Consider the following 19,227-nt stretch of genomic DNA (forward strand, 5'->3'; position numbering starts at 1 on the left):
AGGTGTGCAAATAATGTAATAACCTGACTAAACTTATTTGACAGAGTGGCGAAAAAATACTCGCACCATTCCATTAACCCGGGGTTAACCGGTTAACAAAAATATTGACGAGGGTTTTCGTTTTTAAATTATCTGCCCCAATATAAAAAATGCACTCGGAATACAATACTGATTAAGATTACTCGATCTATTACCCTTACAACGCTGTCTCTAAAGGGGCCCATTGATTAACAGTCCGCCGGACGGTATCGGCCTGTCAGTTGTTCGGAACTGTCAACTTTTTGTTCTAACTGACAGGCCGATACCGTCCGGCGGTCTGTTAATCAGTGGGTCCCTTAACGCTAAAGCTGGCTGTTTATAAATGTTTTGCCAGAACCATCAGCTTTGGACGGTCACTACCATTGGCCATTAGCGCCATTACCAACTAGGCTAAAAGTAGCCATCACACAATACAAATGTAAACAATATAGACTGACGCAACCCCGAAGCCATTTCTATTTCTACAGCCTTCACGAACAATGACTTGGCAATGCCGCCGGCATTAGCAAAGGATGCCTTTTGGCACCGCTTTGTTTTGTTAAAGTGCAGTTCCGAGGTCTGACTGACGCGCTTCTATTTTTTAGGTCGTGATGTGACGTGACAAGGCCAAACTTGTGACGTTAGCTTTGGACTTGTTTTACGTATAGTTACAAATGTATATTTACAAGGAGCTTGAAATCGTGTGTATGTGGGTGTGGGTGCGTTGGTGGCCGCTTTCGGATGAAAGAAGCGCCTGGCGTCCGTTAGCTCGTTGGGTGGACGACATTCGGAAGATCACGGGCACTTAGGATACCTAGCCCAGCAGTGGTATATGCCTACTACTCGTAATATCATAACATTCATAACAGAAAGTCACTCCGTCTGTTTTTCTGTCCGTTATCTCTTCACATATCAACAACTGTGGAGCCGATTTAGATTATGGTATGGAGTTAATCTGTGCCCCGGGGAAGGACATGAAGTTAGTTTTTAACTTTTTATCACGGAAATTATCAATGTACGCAGACGAAATCACAGGCCGGTATTGTATATTTGAATGTTTTGTCTGAACAAACGTGTGATTACAAAATTCAACGACTTTTAAACATCGATAATGAATATGTTACCAATTAGCGAACAACAAATTATTTGTATTATCTATTTTATTGTATATTGTACCTATAATGCCCAGTTTCTTGTTGCTATCGCTGTTATGTTATTACGGTAACATACGGAACAATGACTTTTGAGCTAAAGCTAGACACATTGAAAAGGTAATGCTAAGTAAATATTCAACACACATATTTCCAAGGATCTGGTCAACAAAATTTCCTTCCTTTTTCGACCTTAATTTTTTTCAAGCAGTAATTGCTGAGGTCTCCGTCATCGAAATCGACAAACAATACAAGACAAACATTAGGAGAATGATGATAATCCGTATAGTAGTTTATTTAAGTACAGTACTATTGGTAAATATTACTAAATAGGTGTATATAGGCACAACAATGGATGTAGTGGAGCGCATCGCCGGCAATCAATGGTCACAATACTCAATACGTTACTGCCTTTTGTGTCACTCGGGCAGAATAATAATAAATAAATCATTGTGATGTAAGTTAAGGAAACATAATAAGTTGAAGCCGGTTATGGCCTGAAGTCAGATAAGTTAGCCTAATTGTAAGTATTGTTAAGATTCAAGAACGATTCTTTGATAATTTTAGGGTTAGGTAAGGTTGCATACACAGAACATTATTAAAGAGGTTAGAACGGCTATCGCGCGCAGTTAGTATCGGAACCGGTGTCGCCGCTCGTTCCTCTGCACATTTCCACATTTCTCGCGCAACGGTAGTAAAAACTTGTGTGCCTGGTGAATGGATACGCCTCCTTTAGACAGATTTGATGTCTGGCTTCTTAATCTGAACGTTATTGTGGCGCAAAAGGCATGTTTACGTTTTTCGGTCAGCGCGGGCGAGTACTAGCATGCGAGCGTTTGCTCATAACCGGCGGCGACACGTACCCTGCTCGCATCGCCATTCTACTTGTTCTGTGGTTGCATACATAGGGCGTAAGCATAGAGTATTTAGAGTAACACGAACCTCCTCTTCACAAAGCGCTATAAATGGGCCCACTGGTTTATAACAGTCCGCCGGACGATATCGGCCTGTCAGTTAGAACAAAAAGTTGACAGCTCCGAACAACTGACAGGCCGATATCGTCCGGCGGACTGGTAATCAGTGGGCCCCTTAACAATTTTTAGCAACGGATACTAGTACCAGACATCGGTATATGTTACGTAACTGTTCATGCCAAAATTCATGTAATTTTGACATGTCTTTAAAAAAATAAGAGCGTAACTTCAATTGTATGAGAATTGCTTTTAACGGCGGGTTCGTGTAAATCTTAAGTGCTTTTTGTCACCAATCGAATTTAAACGACGATTTTTTGTCACGTTTAGGGGATAGCAAAAGTAACTGGTTTTTTAGTGGTAACCGAAACAAATAGCGCTTGGTACCCAGCAACTAGGCGGCGACTGGAGGAGACCTGAAGCAGGCGTGGCTCAATCCGCGATTTCGTCGCGTCGCTACAAGTACATGCGGTCCACACCAATTTTGGTGTCTAGCCATAGTAGTTGCTGCGCACCGCTACGGAACGGACGCCTGCTCAGTGCTCGCGCTTGCGCCACCTAGCGGCCATATCTGTCATAATAGACGCGTTTTGTTAGAGAGTGAACTTAGTACTATTATATGAAGATCGGCAGTGGCAGGCCATGGAAGAACGGTCGTACCACGAAAGCTGGCGCGGATTTTCTGACAATATTGACAGTTCAGTACAAATCTCAAGCCAGCTCTTAGCACAATCGGATTAGGTCTAACCTCGAAATCTCTAGGAAAATCCTGATATTTCATATGCATGTATAGTAATTAAAGGTTTCTTTTTCATGTCCACACTATTTGACATTTGGGGACCTCGAGGAATCGCAGCCATCTTGGAAAATGTGTAATACCATCCCGACTTACTAATACATATAATCAAAGCAGTAGACACGGCTGATGATGATGAATAGCACCCTACAGAGCCACTTCGCGAATCTAACCCAAGGCAATTGCAATAAAATAACGGTTAACGACTTGTATTGAATTTTGTTAGGTTCGTCCACATATCACAATTAGAACGATGCCAATAAAACGCTGACTGTACTTTTCTTTCCACAGACAACTAATACTCATCGATACGATTCTAAAAACCTCAAACACAATTAGGTTGCGTTGTTTTATTACAGAATCAGAATCTTTTTATTTGTGAAAACATAGGTACAATTCAGAGTTCCTATGGCCACCTCATGTCTCCATCATCAGATTAGCTTGATGGTACCTACCATAATATTGCATTGTCACCCGACTTACATATGTATGCAAATTTTCAGCTTCATTGGAAGTCGGGAAGTGGGTCAAAAATTGCAAGATTTGACCCGTACATATACTTACATAGAGACAAACCAAAGAAAGTCTGCAGCGCTAGATTAAAAGTAGTTTTTAAAAATCAGTATGCGACAACACCACAGAAAATGGATTAAATAGTCTTGATACTTGTGAAATTTCTACCATATTTACCGTCTATGAAAAAATTAAGCTGTATGCACAGCTTAATTTTTATGGTAAAATAAATTTCATTCCAACAATAGATGTCACTATTAATATGTAGACATATACTAATATTGATAAATAATATTGGGAGAATGTGACATTTGGCTTCATCAAAATTAATAAGCTTTTGTAATATCCGCGACGGCGGTAAATAGGTACAGAGGGCCTACCGCGAACACCGAAGTTCTCAATATGCGAGCATCTTTCTCTTTTACTCCCATTAAGGCGTAATTAGATTGACAGAGAAATTGCCCGCAATTTGCGAACTAAAGTTTTCGGAAAAACGAAATAAACCATTAAAACAATAAACATATATTAAAAATTAATTTTAGCTTTAACTAGTAGGTACCCATGCCGTGAGCATAAGCATGGAGGTTGTGGGTTCGAGCTCAAAACCCGGCTAGTACCAATGAGTTTCTCGAAATGTTAGAGGAAGTTCATAAGTATGGTTATATTTACCTATTAGGTGTGTTCAATTTGCTGTGAAACCTTTGTCTAAACCAATATTATATTATCTATCTTAATACTTCACCATATGTACCTACATATGGTGAAGTATTAAGATGTTTCATTCCACTTACCCGTCATCAACTCCAAATTTTGTAAACATTGTCCTTTTTCAGCTTGAATCGCTTCGTGCTGACTTTTTACAAGTGTAAAATTATTCGTCATGCGGAAAAGTAACTCCCGCACGCCGGTTTTGTAAGGTTTCACCATGTTTATTCCATTCATCACAAAACACAATGAATATTTAAACGATTTTGACAAACACATACCATAGTGCATGACGTTTACTGACTGCTTAAAAACATTGCCATATGTAGTTTTTTAATTCGATGTCAAATGATTGCGCTGCAGACTTTCTTTGGTTTGTCTCTAAAAGCTTGTAAAATAGCATATTGCTATGCTAGCCAAAATTATTACATTGGTCAGGGTCTCCAAACTTTTTGACTCGAGGTCCTTGACAGATCACTTTTTGTGAAATATGTAAAACATTAGCACCAAACTGTATGTCATTGTTTAAGAGTTCGCAAAATTTTATTGTATGGAAAGTTTCATAGTAAAAAGCCGCGGCGCGCCGGCTGACGGTGATCAGTCTGTCAAGTGCGGATGGTGCAACTGGCACTAAGCTTTTCTTTTGGCTACAGCTCTTCCAGCAACCAGCTCTTCTTCATTTGTGAACGAAATTTCCAAGATATTTACGGTTACAACAACGTATTATCAGTCAACGGGCGTGTAAATAAACGTTAGCTTAATACTACACAAACGAAGCGCGCTATTTAAATTCTTACCCATCATAAAGATCCTTAGAAAACAGCAAACAACGAAATCTGGCGACTCTTCAGTTACAAGACACAAGCATATTTACAACCACCAACCACAACTTTTTGCAATAGTAAAACAAAAGACAATCGCACAACAACACTCACGGGATGTTTACGAAAGACTAATACACAACTACACCACGTGAAACTAGGTATCTGCCATCTGGGAATGTTCTAATCATTCCAACCAGGTCCAATACAAGTGAGAGCTAAGATTACGTATAGTTCTTACTGATTTGAAGATCACATTAAAATGGTGGGACGAATAAAGACCGAATCGTCATAGTGATGACGCGTGGGACGCATCAGTCATTCGAGTAGCGTAATGCATTGTTTTGACGTGTTGAGGATATTGGTCGTTGATTAAGGACTCGGTTTTCTGACGTCTTTGTTGGAAGGATTAAGTTTTTATGATTTACATTTTTAACACATCCAGTACACAAGATGTAAAGAACGTTTTTGTATGACATTGACAAAGACACGGTAACAACATTGAAGAGTGTCATTGAATGGCCCGGCTGTATTGTGCTTCCTGAAATTTGAGCCAAATAGTTTGCAGGACGTCCGTTAAGTACGTATACTATTAAACACTGATACAATCGGCCCATTTAAATGTATAAATATAAAGTAGTTCACTATTAAGAAGCTATGTTATTATTAAATGAAGATAGATTTCGGCGAAAAATGTTGTACATATTTGTATTCAAACAAATTTCTTTACTTATAAAATTATCTCACAATCAAGTACAAAATGTATGGATGTATTGGAGATATGTATTACGAGTAGATATGTTGCATGGAGCGTTAGTGACCTAGTCCCGTAATAATCTTGGAAAACGGCCTCGTAACCTTATATTGGATTTATTAAGATGAATGGGGTTGTGGGTTTGCGGGGTAATGCTAAAGGGGTGTGCTGTTACAGTTTCTTTATTAATTATTACGCTCAGTCAGACCGAGCTAACTTTGCAGTGACAAAGTGAAACGTAAAGTTTCTATGAGATTCTGACGCTTACACTTTGTTCTGTCAAAGTCTCTACAGAGTTAGTTAAGACTGACTCTAGTTGCACCATACCTTCTGAAATGCGTTTTATTAATGTTTTGTTGGAGTTAGGTACCGAAAATCGGTTAAAAGTTAGATAAAAGTGATGTCATTATTCATGATAGTGCCTGGCCCGTATCTATTTGGACAAGTATTCCATCGTCGTTGGCCACAGCATCTGTTGTAGATGTTTGTTGCGGCGCTTGTGAGTTTACTGGCTCCTCTACACGATGGCCCAGCGCTGGACCAGCGAGATGGCCATGCGATGGTTGAGAGCACGCACTATGGAATGAGCCACGTGTAGATGCGTACGCACCACCGCTGGCCCACTACCTTTTGATGTGCGGACGAAAAACCGACACCGTGGCCATCCCATCACCATCCCGCCGCGCCATAAGGCATCCGATACCACTGCCCATCTTAGAGGGCCGGGCCAATATGATGGCCCATCGTGTAGAGGAGCCATACGGGGTCCTGCATCGCCGTCAATGGCTATAGAGTCATAGGACTCTACAGGTAGGTATAGGTAGTATATGAATGTTAGTATTTACCGTCCGTGTGTTTTTCAGGAATTGGATCGGCTTCCATCACCATTGCGATTTCACCCTGAAACCAAAGAAATAATTGTAAAAAGAAATTTGAGACACGCCAAAATTAAAACAACATATTTAACAGCATTTTAACTGCCGTGACGCTAACATTAAACATACCTAAGTAGGTACATTCATTTTCTTAAGGGGCCCACAGATTACCAGTTTGCCGAACGATATCAGCCTGTCAGTTGTTCGGAACTGTCACTTTTTGCGTTTAACTGACAGGCTGATATCGTCCGGCGAACTGGTAAACTGTGGGCCCCTTTAGTGCTTAAAAATAAAGACGTATGCTCTCCGAAACATGTGGCTCGAGTGACTACAAATCCGTTAGTTAAACCGTAAAATGAATATAAGGTCAATGTGGAGAAGGCCAGAATGGGAACAATTACTCAAAAAGAATGTCGACATAACAATAATAAATTCACATATTAATACGCTATAACAACCAACTCACCCACTCATATACATTTATGTCTTAATTTTCAACCCAACACGCAACGAATGACTAAATGCATCCTACACTACGCTAAAATAGGATGCAAGTAATGCAACACATCGTAACACCAGAATTTCGAGAGCCGGGTCAACGGGCTTCTTCTATAGGATTTTGTTAATTAAAACTACGTAAAAAGCTCAGGATATGTTGGACATGTTGTTTACAATTTTACCGCCCACTTGCGAATGAGTACAGCTAATTATAATACATATTCAAATTCGGTATGATGTGGCAGTTTGATATCTTCTTCTTGATATGAAAATATAACGTGTAGGTAATGAGCAGAATGGAAATGGATTATGTTTGGAGAAAAACCATTTAGTGTTTATCACAGAAATCATCATTATATCTACGCAGACGAAATAGAGTTATAAACGTCTTGAAGTATAGCAAAACACAGAGGAACTCAAATTCTACGAGCGAATATAGCGCTAGACAACTTATGACGCGAAAGAAGAGAAATTTATCTTCCTTAATTAATAATTTAGACGAAGTTTTCAGTACAATACAGATATAATATCTTAATTAAAAGACTCCTTTGAGAGGATACATTTTTGTTTACAGCCAGGGACCGGAACCGGTTACCTTAACCGGGGTTTTTCATAGGGTTATTTTAGAAGTGGTTATAAAAACCCCTACCATAACGGTAACCGTCTGATAAGGTAACACTTTGATTCGGTAACCGTATCAGATCGAGTTAACCCCTGTTACCGGTAACCGAAATAAAAACCCCGTCTATGCTGTTACCTCATAATAAGGTTTTGAACCAGTTCAAACGATTGTAAACTTTACGCAGACTTAAATTCAACTTATTATTGAATAACCGTGGTTGGCATGGGCGGTCTATGAAGCCTCCAGCACAAACAAGTTTTTTTGCCGGTAACTTCGCTTATTGTCAATTCAAACAATATTGCACTTTGAGTCCTTAAGCTAAAATTGAAAACAAGTGAGCGATTACAGTATTATTTTTAGAGCGACAGCCGCGGCGCAGCGCGGCCATTCCTTTGTTTATCTTTATACCTGTGTGTTCCTATTGTTTTTGTCAATTCTAGTTTAGAAATTTTTAGAAAAGGGGTTGCAAGTAAACAACATCCTATCCTAGTAATATCTGCTATTATTTAGATATATTTTATGCTACTTAGATTATTATTTTTATTTTCGGGTTCACACTTGATATGTACCTACAGATTAAAGACTGATTTAAAGAAAAATTTTCACCTAACTAGTAATTTTACTGGTACCTAGTTAGGTATAATTTATCTTAAGTGATTTAAAAAAAAAACACTTTGTGATAAAGATACATGCGCTAGCGGATTGTGGTAGATATTTTACCATTGTTAACAAATGACATATGTACTAGTTATTATGAGCTTATTTTATAATAAGCAATTAAAGTCTATTTTTTTATTCGGTAGACTAAAATGACATTTCATAGTATGAAATGAAATGACACATGATGTTCATACTACGAAATGTCATTTTAGTCTACCGAATAAAAAATAGACTTTAGTTTAAAATGTTTTCAGATGCGGTGAGTTGTATTGTATGAGCTAAGTCGTAATTTACCTTGTACCGCTTAATGCAGCGATCAGAAAATATATATCTATAGCAGTTATAAACTTATTTTAATACTACAAATCTTTCATTAATACCAGGGGGCTCAGCACGGTTCCATTTTTATCGACTATCACTATGCCCGTCACTTTCGCACTTACATACTTGTTAGAACGTGACAGGCATGGTGATAAACGATAAAAATGCGACCGTGCTACTAGGGCAGAATTCATTATACATATTCATTGGGTATCTATAACATTGGTAGGTGAAATAGTTTTGATTAAATTAAATAGATACATACATTACATACATACTTAGTAAGCAGTGTTGGGCATTCAAGAATAAAATCATTATTTAAATAAGAATTCCTAAGAATAAAATCATGTTGATTTTATTCCCGTCAAAATTATTCAAATAATTTTGATCGGAAATAATTCGTATGTGAAAAAATTGAATAAGAATCATCTCATTCTTAATCAAATAAATATAATCATGATTTTATATTCTAAATAATATTCCTGGATTAAACATGTAGTATGGGTGCCGTATAGGCGTTACGTATAGATAGAAGTAAATTAGACAAGAAACTATTATGTTTCTTGACTAATTTATACCTGATTTTATGCAATAAAATCTTACAAATTTAATTTACTGCCGCATAGTCTTGGTATTGGACGATACCCGTATTTATTTTAATGTGATAACTAAATCATCAGGTACAATTCAGCTGCTCTGAACGGATGGTGGATAGCGAAACTCTTCAATGGCTCACTGTGCCTAAATTAATGTAAAAAATAAAAAACCGGCCAAGTGCGAGTCTGACTCGCGCAGGAAGGGTTCCGCACCATTACGCAAAAACCAGCAAATAAATCACGTTTGTTGTATGGGAGCCCCACTTAGATATTTATTATATGCTGTTTTTAGTATTTGTTGTAATAGCAGCAACAGAAATTAATTATTTGTGAAAATTTCAACTGCCTAGCTATCACGGTTCATGAGATACAGCCTGGTGACAGACAGACGGATAGAGGAGTCTTAGTAATAGGGTCCCGTTTATACCCTTTGGGTACGGAACCCTAAAAAAGATGTTTTTAAAGGTAGGATAAGGAATGGCTTGATATGGTGTATTCCTATTTCTCCCCGCCGGGCACAGATGGGAATAGGCGCTTCAGTTAAATCATTCCCATATGTCCCCGCCTCATGTATCGCGGCGATCACGTTGGGCAGGAACAAATGGGGAAAATACTCATGATTTTTTTCTGTTTTCGAATTATGTTTATAATTCGTTTTTTTAGCATTAGAAAGAACTTGAAAGAAGGTAAGCGATTTTGACATGTCTTTTAATTGAAAAACACTTTTTAAAAACCATAACTATTACTTATGAAAGCAGAAGACTATAAAAGATCGTATTAGATTCATAATTGTTACATATTTACCGTAACTTATTTTTAAAATGTGCTTTTCAATTAAAAGAGACATCAAGATTGTTTTCTCCAATATGCTCGGAAATGTTCACCTTATTGTAGCAAAAATAGTACGGGAAGTTCTACGTTATTGTCAAACTCTAATTAAAAAAAATCAAACTATCGCTGTCCTGTTCTAGCGGACGGGAATGAAAAAAACACTACAGTAATGACTTATTACTGTAGTGTTTTTTACTTTTTAAAAATAAAAAACGCAAACAGCCAATTATTGTAGCCGCGAGCCGCGTCTACACGACCCGATCAGCTATCATTTCAAACTATAGGATAGAGTGAGATAGTAAGATAAACGACCTTACTTGTCTCGTTCTTACAAGACCGTTGTGCTCGTGTATGATCGTGCAAATACTGCTTAATAAAATCAAAGATTATTTTTATATTTTTTTAAGGATCTCATCCGTGTACATAAACAGAGACAGAGAGAATCATACTATCTTTGTCTTACACTAGTACTAGCACCCAAAAGAAAAGGATGGGTATAGTTTTCCTGGTTCTTACTGACTGACAAATTGGTTTGACCAACTATATTGCACAATTATATTGAATGGAGTACCATTCAAAATATTTTTTTTTAAGTTAAGGGCACAAACTTATTCTGCCATTCAGTAGAATGGCAGAATAAGTTTGTGCCCTTAACTTAAAAAAAAAATATTTTAGAGGGAAATTGTTTTTGACATTTTTGATGTGAAGGTTCGATTTGAGTGATGCTTGCTGCTTAAATAATTATTATTTTACCTTATTTCCTCGCATGTTTGGAGAAAAGCACTATATATGCCTCGGCAGGAATAGCAATTCGTGGATTCGTCTTCTTCGAACGAATCGAAACTCATCCACGAATTGCCCTTTCCCGGCCTCTGCAATAATGTACTATTACCTTATTTCTAATGCTAAAAAAAAAACGAACTATAGTATGTGGTTTCAGTATCCGAGTTACTACCAAGACTTATGGTGTTTTTAAAAGCTCTTCTGATATTTAAAATTTGCATTTATTATTTAGACGGAAATTAACAGGTATATTTGACACAACGCTTGCCGCACGTGTTTAGCAAATGCTGACAAAGAATTCACTACGCCACGACTTAATCCTATTGTTATTGCCAATGAGTAATGAATGACGGTCTCAAGTGCAAACACGCCTGCAACTTTCTGCAAATCTATTTAATTATAGTGATAAGCGTAGGACTCTTTTCTTACCTGCAGTAATTTACTATCTCATTCACTTTCCGTAGGTGTGAAAGAGATAGCATACGTAAGACCTCAAGGCTGGTAGGAATAATAAACAAAATACATACTTAATACGCAAAGAAATATACATTGAACCATCATAATTATAATTTCGCAGTTTACTTTCTATGTAGCTTCATTATAAAATTATCATCACCGTTTCGAAGGCTTCAAAAAATTCAAATCAATCCGACCATTGAAAAGAGGGGTGAAATTCATTTTACTATCTATATACATTGTACTACATATAATATGACCAAATAAATGCCATTTAACCTTGTTACCACTAACTCATGTATCTACAATTACATCAATTAGTCATGACACGGCAGAGTACTGATAACAATACTGTAGTGTAGTACAATAATAAGGCTTTATTGTTGTCACTATGACTCTCACCGCATTCTGCTTAATCCTAAATATCCTAATACAATAGAAAATACCACGACCTTTAAACATTCGGTGCACTTGCGTTGTAGCGCGTGCCAGCGGAGCGCAGCGTTTCGATTTAAATACGCATGTTGCTTCGCCCGTGTAGGTATATTTATTATCTTCATGTTATTAGGTACTAGGAAGTGCAAATAATTGACTTCATACATGAAAGATATTTTGCAGATTTTGTTCAATAGTCACCTTCAACAACACGAGAGTAATCTAGAGCAGAGTTGGGCAAAAAATAACTTGAATAAGAATAAGAATAAAAACAGAAATTTCATTCTTATTCCAATCGATTTGAATAAGAATAATTCTTGCACTCGTTATTTTAGAATAAATAGAAAGTGAATAAATCATGACACTTTTATTTTAAATGAAAAAGACAAAACGGAATATTTATTCCAGATGTAGGATTATACTAAATAACGTTTTATTCAATTAGAATGTTATTCTGAATTAATTTAACTTTTGTAGTTACATACTACTACTTTTAATTTTGTAAGTTTCTAAAATAAATAAAACAAATAAAATAGATAAAATAAATGAAATAAATAAAAAAAACAAATAAATTATATTATTGACATCTATTTTATTAGTATTGCATTTTAGTTTTTATATAATATTATAAGTATTAGTTTAATTTTTAAGTAGGTTTATTTTAATTTTAGTTTAGGTTTTAAATTTTTAATTTATAGATTTCATAGTTAGTTGTAATGTTTTTTTATTATTACCTTTTAAGTTAAATAAATGAACTTTATCCTAATAAAATAAATAAGATAAATAAAATAAACAAAATAAAGAAAATAAATAAAATAAACAAAATAAATAAAATAAATAAAATAAACAAAATAAATAAAATAAATAAAATAAACAAAATAAATAAAATAAACAAAATAAACAAAATAAACAAAATAAACAAAATAAACAAAATAAACAAAATAAACAAAATAAACAAAATAAACAAAATAAACAAAATAAACAAAATAAATAAAATAAATAAAATAAATAAAATAAATAAAATAAATAAAATAAATAAAATAAATAAAATAAATAAAATAAATAAAATAAATAAAATAAATAAAATAAATAAAATAAATAAAATAAATAAAATAAATAAAATAAATAAAATAAATAAAATAAATAAAATAAATAAAATAAATAAAATAAATAAAATAAATAAAATAAATAAAATAAATAAAATAAATAAAATAAATAAAATAAATAAAATAAATAAAATAAATAAAATAAATAAAATAAATAAAATAAATAAAATAAATAAAATAAATAAAATAAATAAAATAAATAAAATAAATAAATAAAGTAAATAAAGTAAATAAAGTAAATAAAGTAAATAAGGTAAATAAGGTAAATAAGGTAAATAAGGTAAATAAGGTATATAAGGTATATAAGGTATATAAGGTATATAAAGTAAATAAAGTAAATAAAGTAAATAAAGTAAATAAAGTAAATAAAGTAAATAAAGTAAATAAAGTAAATCAAATACATAAAATAAAAAATAAAAAAAAATAAACAAAAATAAACAAAATAAATAAAATAATCAAAATAATCAAAATAAATTATATAAATAAAATTAACAAAATTAATGACAAATAAAATAAATGAAATAAGTAAAATAAACAAAATAAAAAAATAGACAAAATAAGTAAAATAAACAAAAACATTAAAATATGCAAAATTAAAAAAAAAATACAAAAATAACAAAATAAACTATTAGTTCTATTAATAAATTAACTTTTTCTTTTAGTAGGTATTTGACTGACGGCACATCACTAAATACGAATGTAGCAAACCAATAAGCAACCGATAATAAAGGTTACCATAACTGAATAAAAACCGGTTAAAAACCCCTAACAAAAACCCTAACGCGATGGGGTTTTGAGATTAACTCGGTTAAAGGTTAAGGTTACCGTTTCAATAAGCTTACCGTTACAATCAGGTAACAGTATGATAGGGTTACCGAATGATACGGTAACCGAATTGATTGGGTTACCGAATGGATAGGATTAAGCGTAAAGAGGGGTTTTCCGGTCCTTGTTTACAGCTCTAATCTAATTGGCAAAAGGCGAGCAAAATTTTACTTCGTATTTAACCCATTCATGGCCACGAACCGCCGAGCGTACACAATACGCCAGGCCACCATACAAATCGTTTTTAGCTAAAACGCATGACTCAGCTTATGGGTCTCGAGCCTGGCGCGAACGGTAAATAAATCGCCGCTTATGAAGCCGGCCAGTTGGACAGCATTATGCAACATTTTTACTAACCACCGATTTTCTGTGCCTATCAAAAAAGAAACTAATTATTGCAGTTTGTAGGAGTGAATATTTTTACTTTCTACAAGCGTTTAATGTCTGACCAAGCTAAGTTGGTAGCAAATTTTATAGCCCAGCCTGTGCAAGTGTTAATTTAAACGTCATAATTTCATATAAGTATGACATTTAAATTACACTTAGGTACTCAGCCTGTGCTATCAAAATCGCTGCCAACTTAGCTTAGTCTGATTCTATTTAACTTGCCGTGTTTTTTGTTGTTGTTTTTTGGGGCAAATCTTGGAAGTTAAATTAGAACCGTTTCCCGATTTAGATTAAATTCAACAAAGGTGAGTTCAGGGTTCCAGAATTCGTAGCTAGGTCATTCGGATGAAGCAGGTTCGGGGTCCAGTTCATAGCACAGTCGGTCAGGTTAGGCGGGTTCAAATTCCGGTAATCCATAGCCATGGTCACAAAATACGAAATCACTAAACAGCACAGGAGGAGTATAAAGTCGCCAACGAATAAATCGTGACTAAATAATATTTTCCATGTTACTCCAAAATACATCTCTAATAGGGGGGATGGGATGAATCACATCTTGAACTCTTGTGACAAATACCACATGAAAGATAATACCGCCGCCGCCGTTCGGATGCATTCCTTGTTTATTGTCCAATTGTGTCCGATAAGCTTACACCTGGTCGGTCATTATCTTTGTTTTGGTAAACGCCATTATATTAGTAACAATAGAGAACTTAAAATGTATTATAGTACTTACTTTCTAATCTGCCGTAGAAACCACGATGTTTGAAAAAACTTGTAAATATTTGTCACAAACTATTTGTTATACAATACATATTAGTTAGTGGTGACTGTTTCAACCGCCTTGTTCTATATTGAAACGAATAAAAATTAACTTTAACATCATTGTTAGTAGGTAATTGCCTAAGATACAATACAACGATCACCAAATATTATGACATAATAGTACAGTGGTAAAAAACCCTCGTTGCCTTACCCCTCATACAAAACAAAATATTATTATACTACGGCTTGGTTCCTACAAATTGTTGCTTACCATCATCCAAACAGTAATCAGTTGTAAAATGGTACAATATCAAACAGCTTCAACATGAAATAAGCTTTAAAACCAGCCAATAAAGTTTATTTTAGCCTGCTACGGAAACATTAGCAGTTTTTACAAGTAGCGCCAGGCCACGGTGACCCATACCTTGAGCCCTGTCAATAACTTCTGAAATATATATATTTTTTGTATTTTTTCAATATAGATTTTTCTGTTTGCTTGCATCGCATTATGTATCTAGAATTTCAGTATATTTACTATATTGCACTGATAGTAAACCAAACTTGAATATTCGAGACCCTGTTTTCATTAAAAAAAACGTGTCTATAATTTTTATCCTAATATGCCTTATAGAAATGATTGTTAGCTTATATGTTACTTACGTTATTACATCAAATTAAGTTTCGTTTAAGTTTAAATCAGAATTTATTCAGGACTCACATGTGAGTCACTGGCCCTGCGGAACTGTTTGAGCATGACCCATACGCTGAGTCGCTGGCCCTGAATGGGTTAAACTGTTTCAAAATAATAAAATTTAGTATTCGTTTTATACCTTCATAAGAACAACGGCACGTGTACGTTTTTACGATTAAATGCTCTTCTAGTCTTCGTGAACACAGGAAATATTTATTACAGTACAAATGGTGCTACTTTCCCGAACTAGTGCGGGAAAGATCACTTTCCGTGCGTATGTCCAAAGTTTAAAGTGCCAAATGTAATTTTCAACTCGTGTCGATTTAAAACACTCTCTTCGGTCGTGTTTTAATTTATCGCTACACGTTTCGAATTTCCTCTTTTCCGCACATGTATCGTAAATAACTATTTTATTGTTTTCAACTTTCCCTAGTTTTCTAGTAGGGATTCGACAGGATTACAACTGTTACTAAGGAGTTTAGAAGTATAGCGCTGCTATTTTTGATATTAATCAGCTCACTCAATACCGAAATATAATATGTCTCTACCTAAAAAGCAGATGCCCGCGAATCATAAGGCCACATCATAAGGTCTACCGCGAAAATCGAAATTTCGTTATCAGCCTCCCTATTGCTCATATGCAGATTTGTTGCCATTTTGCCCTATTGTTGCCATTTTCGATTTTTGAGGAAGGCCTCGCTTTTTTAAGCGGATCGGATTGATCGGATGAGTAACCCTGCCTTATGTAAGGCAAGATTTTTGCCTTCTGGTCGATCTTTTTATCAAGAATTATCGGTTACTTTAATACCTAAACAATAACAATAGGGGTATTAACTACTATAATAATTCCTTGGTAATATAGTAAGAAGGGTACACTGTACTATAATTCCTTGAAATCAGACCTTTCAAAAGCCTTCAACAGAATTAAGATATCAATATACTATTGTTTTCCCGTTTTATGAGTAACTCTTATCAACGGAACGCGCGATAACATACTTTAACGAGCTTAAAATTATAATGGCCTATGTGCTTGAACTAGGGTTGCCAGATCGAAGGCCGCTATTATCGGGAAAAAATATCAATTTTTCGGGATTTTGGGCCTTAAGTCGGGAAAAAAACCCTATCAAGTTAAATTAATTGTACTTATTAAAAACAACGATATTTTACATTATTGGCACTACGTCAGCTGCTCTGCCCAATCTCGCCACGCGCTCCCCGCGCGCGCGCTGACGGGCTCGACGCGGGTCGCTTGCTCGCTCGACGACAGTTCGGAATTTGAAATTATTGTTTTATAACGTGAAGCTGTTTTTCGGGACAATTTTCACTTCGTCGGGACTCGGGAACACATGCTAAAAATCGGGAGAATCCCGCCGAATCCCGACCATCTGGCAACCCTAGCTTGAACACACGAGTCCATAAAGGCTGTTTTAGTTTAAACGAAGGTAGCGCCAGACAGTCTTGGTGTGTAGATGAGTCAGCGATGGAATTCTATAGGTTCCATTGTTAATTGGCCATTTGTGAACCTTATTTCAAGGGATTAAGGTATACGTATGGTCAGGTAAGTTGATGTTAGTATGTAGTTTAAGAACACGTCAATTTGCGTTACGCATTATTTATTTGTCAATGTTTTTTACGCGTGATGTAATGGAGGGTTTTAAGGACAGCTAGGTATTCAATGTGATCACATATTTTATTACGAATCTTTAGGATTTCTAAATTTAAACAAACTGCAAGTTGGTCGCAACAGCTCTTTAACTCTTTGCCCCAAGACATACGAATGGTCACTTAACTGCGTCCGCGATAAAAAAATATGTAAACACTTCTCACCGACATCGATTAGCCACTCAGTGCTAATATAGTAACAAGCACTGGGAAGCCCTATGGATTTTATATAATATTGCCACAGAATAAATATGTAATAGTATGTACCTACAGAAAGGACACTTCCTACAAAACAAGTTTGACAGCGATTCAGGGACGAATCATGCGGTCCCTTTCGGCTATCGGGTTGTGTGGTCGTACAAGCAAAGCGACGTCAAATTGTGTCAACCTTAATAATTGCTCGGAGCAATGCTGAGCCGAACGCAGCCGAGAATGCCCGAAAGGAGGAACCGCATACCAAGCGAATTGGGTCTGGTAATACATCAAGTGAGACCTACAGGCTGAATTTTTTTTCACCAACCATACTCTGCGTAAATTTATAGGTCATATCATAATCATACTGAACAACTTTTACTGGGACCAATGCCGATATCGCAAAAAAAATGGACTGTTTCATACATTCCGGCTGATGTGGCCGCTGATTTCTGTGGGAAATTTTAACCACCCGATACTATGCGTAGTGAACGCTGAGTCTGGCTGGTGGTTAACATTTCAGCCTGTAGATAGATACTAGGGTACAAACAAAGTATCCGAAAGCGACGTCGAGGATAGGGCGAAGTGGCACCGAAAGACGCAGAAAGCTGACCCCATCACCATGTGGGATATACAGGGTGCTTCCTGTAACAGGAGCAATAAATTAAACTGTAGGCTGTACTCCTCAAACTGACCAACATTTGTTCAGCAACTTTTGAAAATAACTCATGTTTTGATTTTTATTACACTTTAAAGTTTATTCTGACACGCAATGTATTGCAAATTTTGTTATGTTTAAAGCGTGACAAGCAACATCAAACCACTCAAACACATTGATGTCAGCGTACATTGAAGACAATATTTATTTTGTATGAAAAAGAGGAATTCTAAAGGATTCATAATTTTTAAAAGTTGCTGAACAAATGTTGGTCAGTTTGAGGAGTACAGCCTTAAGTTTAATTTATTGCTCCTGTAGCGATTCAGGGACGAAATATGCTCCCTTTCTAATGTAGGCACTATCCCTTTCGGCTATTTAGGCTTGTCAAAATTCAAGTCATTATCTTATCTGTGGTCGTGCACGCAAAAGGACGTAAAGTGGTGCCAACCCTTATAATTGCTCGGAGCAATGCTGAGCCGAATAGAGCCGAGTTTGCCCGAAAGGAGGAGTACTGGTACGGGTGCCCAGGAGGTTTATGAAGTTACTCGAGTGTGTCAGATTAAGATATGAGTGATATGGCCCATGTATAGTAGAAGAGGTAACGGGCTGACTCTGAGATGCGTAATACTGCGTAGTTTAACTGTGTGGGCAGATTCGCGAACACACGTGATTGTTTATGGTTAAAGCGTAAGTCGTTTCCATAAAAACAAAACACAAATTAGTTATGCGGCTACCTATTTTGGTATCTTGCTTGATATAGACACCATTATATCATACCGGTTAAAATTAAATTAAATTTGCACACGTTTCTAATGTTCTACACATTTTTTTCATATTTTTAAAGCATACCTACATATTTGCTTATTAGCTTTGGACAATGTTGATCTATTAGATTTTTTTATTGCGTCAGTTCTGCCCTGTGTGGAACCGCACTATGTTCATAAAAACAACTAAAAAGGGTCAAAATAAGACGCCACATAAGCCCTAACACCATTCATTAGTATACATCGTCAGTGGCAAATACCTACATCTGCAATTCTGCATAAAGGCAAATCCAGACTTGCTGTCAAAACACAGAAGACGAAGCCCTGTACTAGCATTCCACCTGCAAGTACGGCTGGGTGAATGACCTGCA

The 19,227-nt window shown here is 35.8% G+C and overlaps 1 protein-coding gene across 1 annotated transcript in view; it reads right to left on the reverse strand.

The window, feature by feature from the left end:
- LOC134656627 (OTU domain-containing protein 7B-like) overlaps window positions 1–19,227 on the reverse strand; it is a 41,438-nt gene that overhangs the window by 18,085 nt on the left and 4,126 nt on the right. The window contains exon 2 of the mRNA XM_063512183.1: window positions 6,575–6,629. Coding sequence (XP_063368253.1) covers window positions 6,575–6,617 — 43 coding nt within the window. The 5' untranslated portion in view covers window positions 6,618–6,629. The remainder of the gene's footprint in view (window positions 1–6,574; window positions 6,630–19,227) is intronic.

The sequence above is a fragment of the Cydia amplana genome, chromosome 18 (genome assembly GCF_948474715.1).
Source record: "Cydia amplana chromosome 18, ilCydAmpl1.1, whole genome shotgun sequence".
Lineage (NCBI taxonomy): Eukaryota > Metazoa > Arthropoda > Insecta > Lepidoptera > Tortricidae > Cydia > Cydia amplana.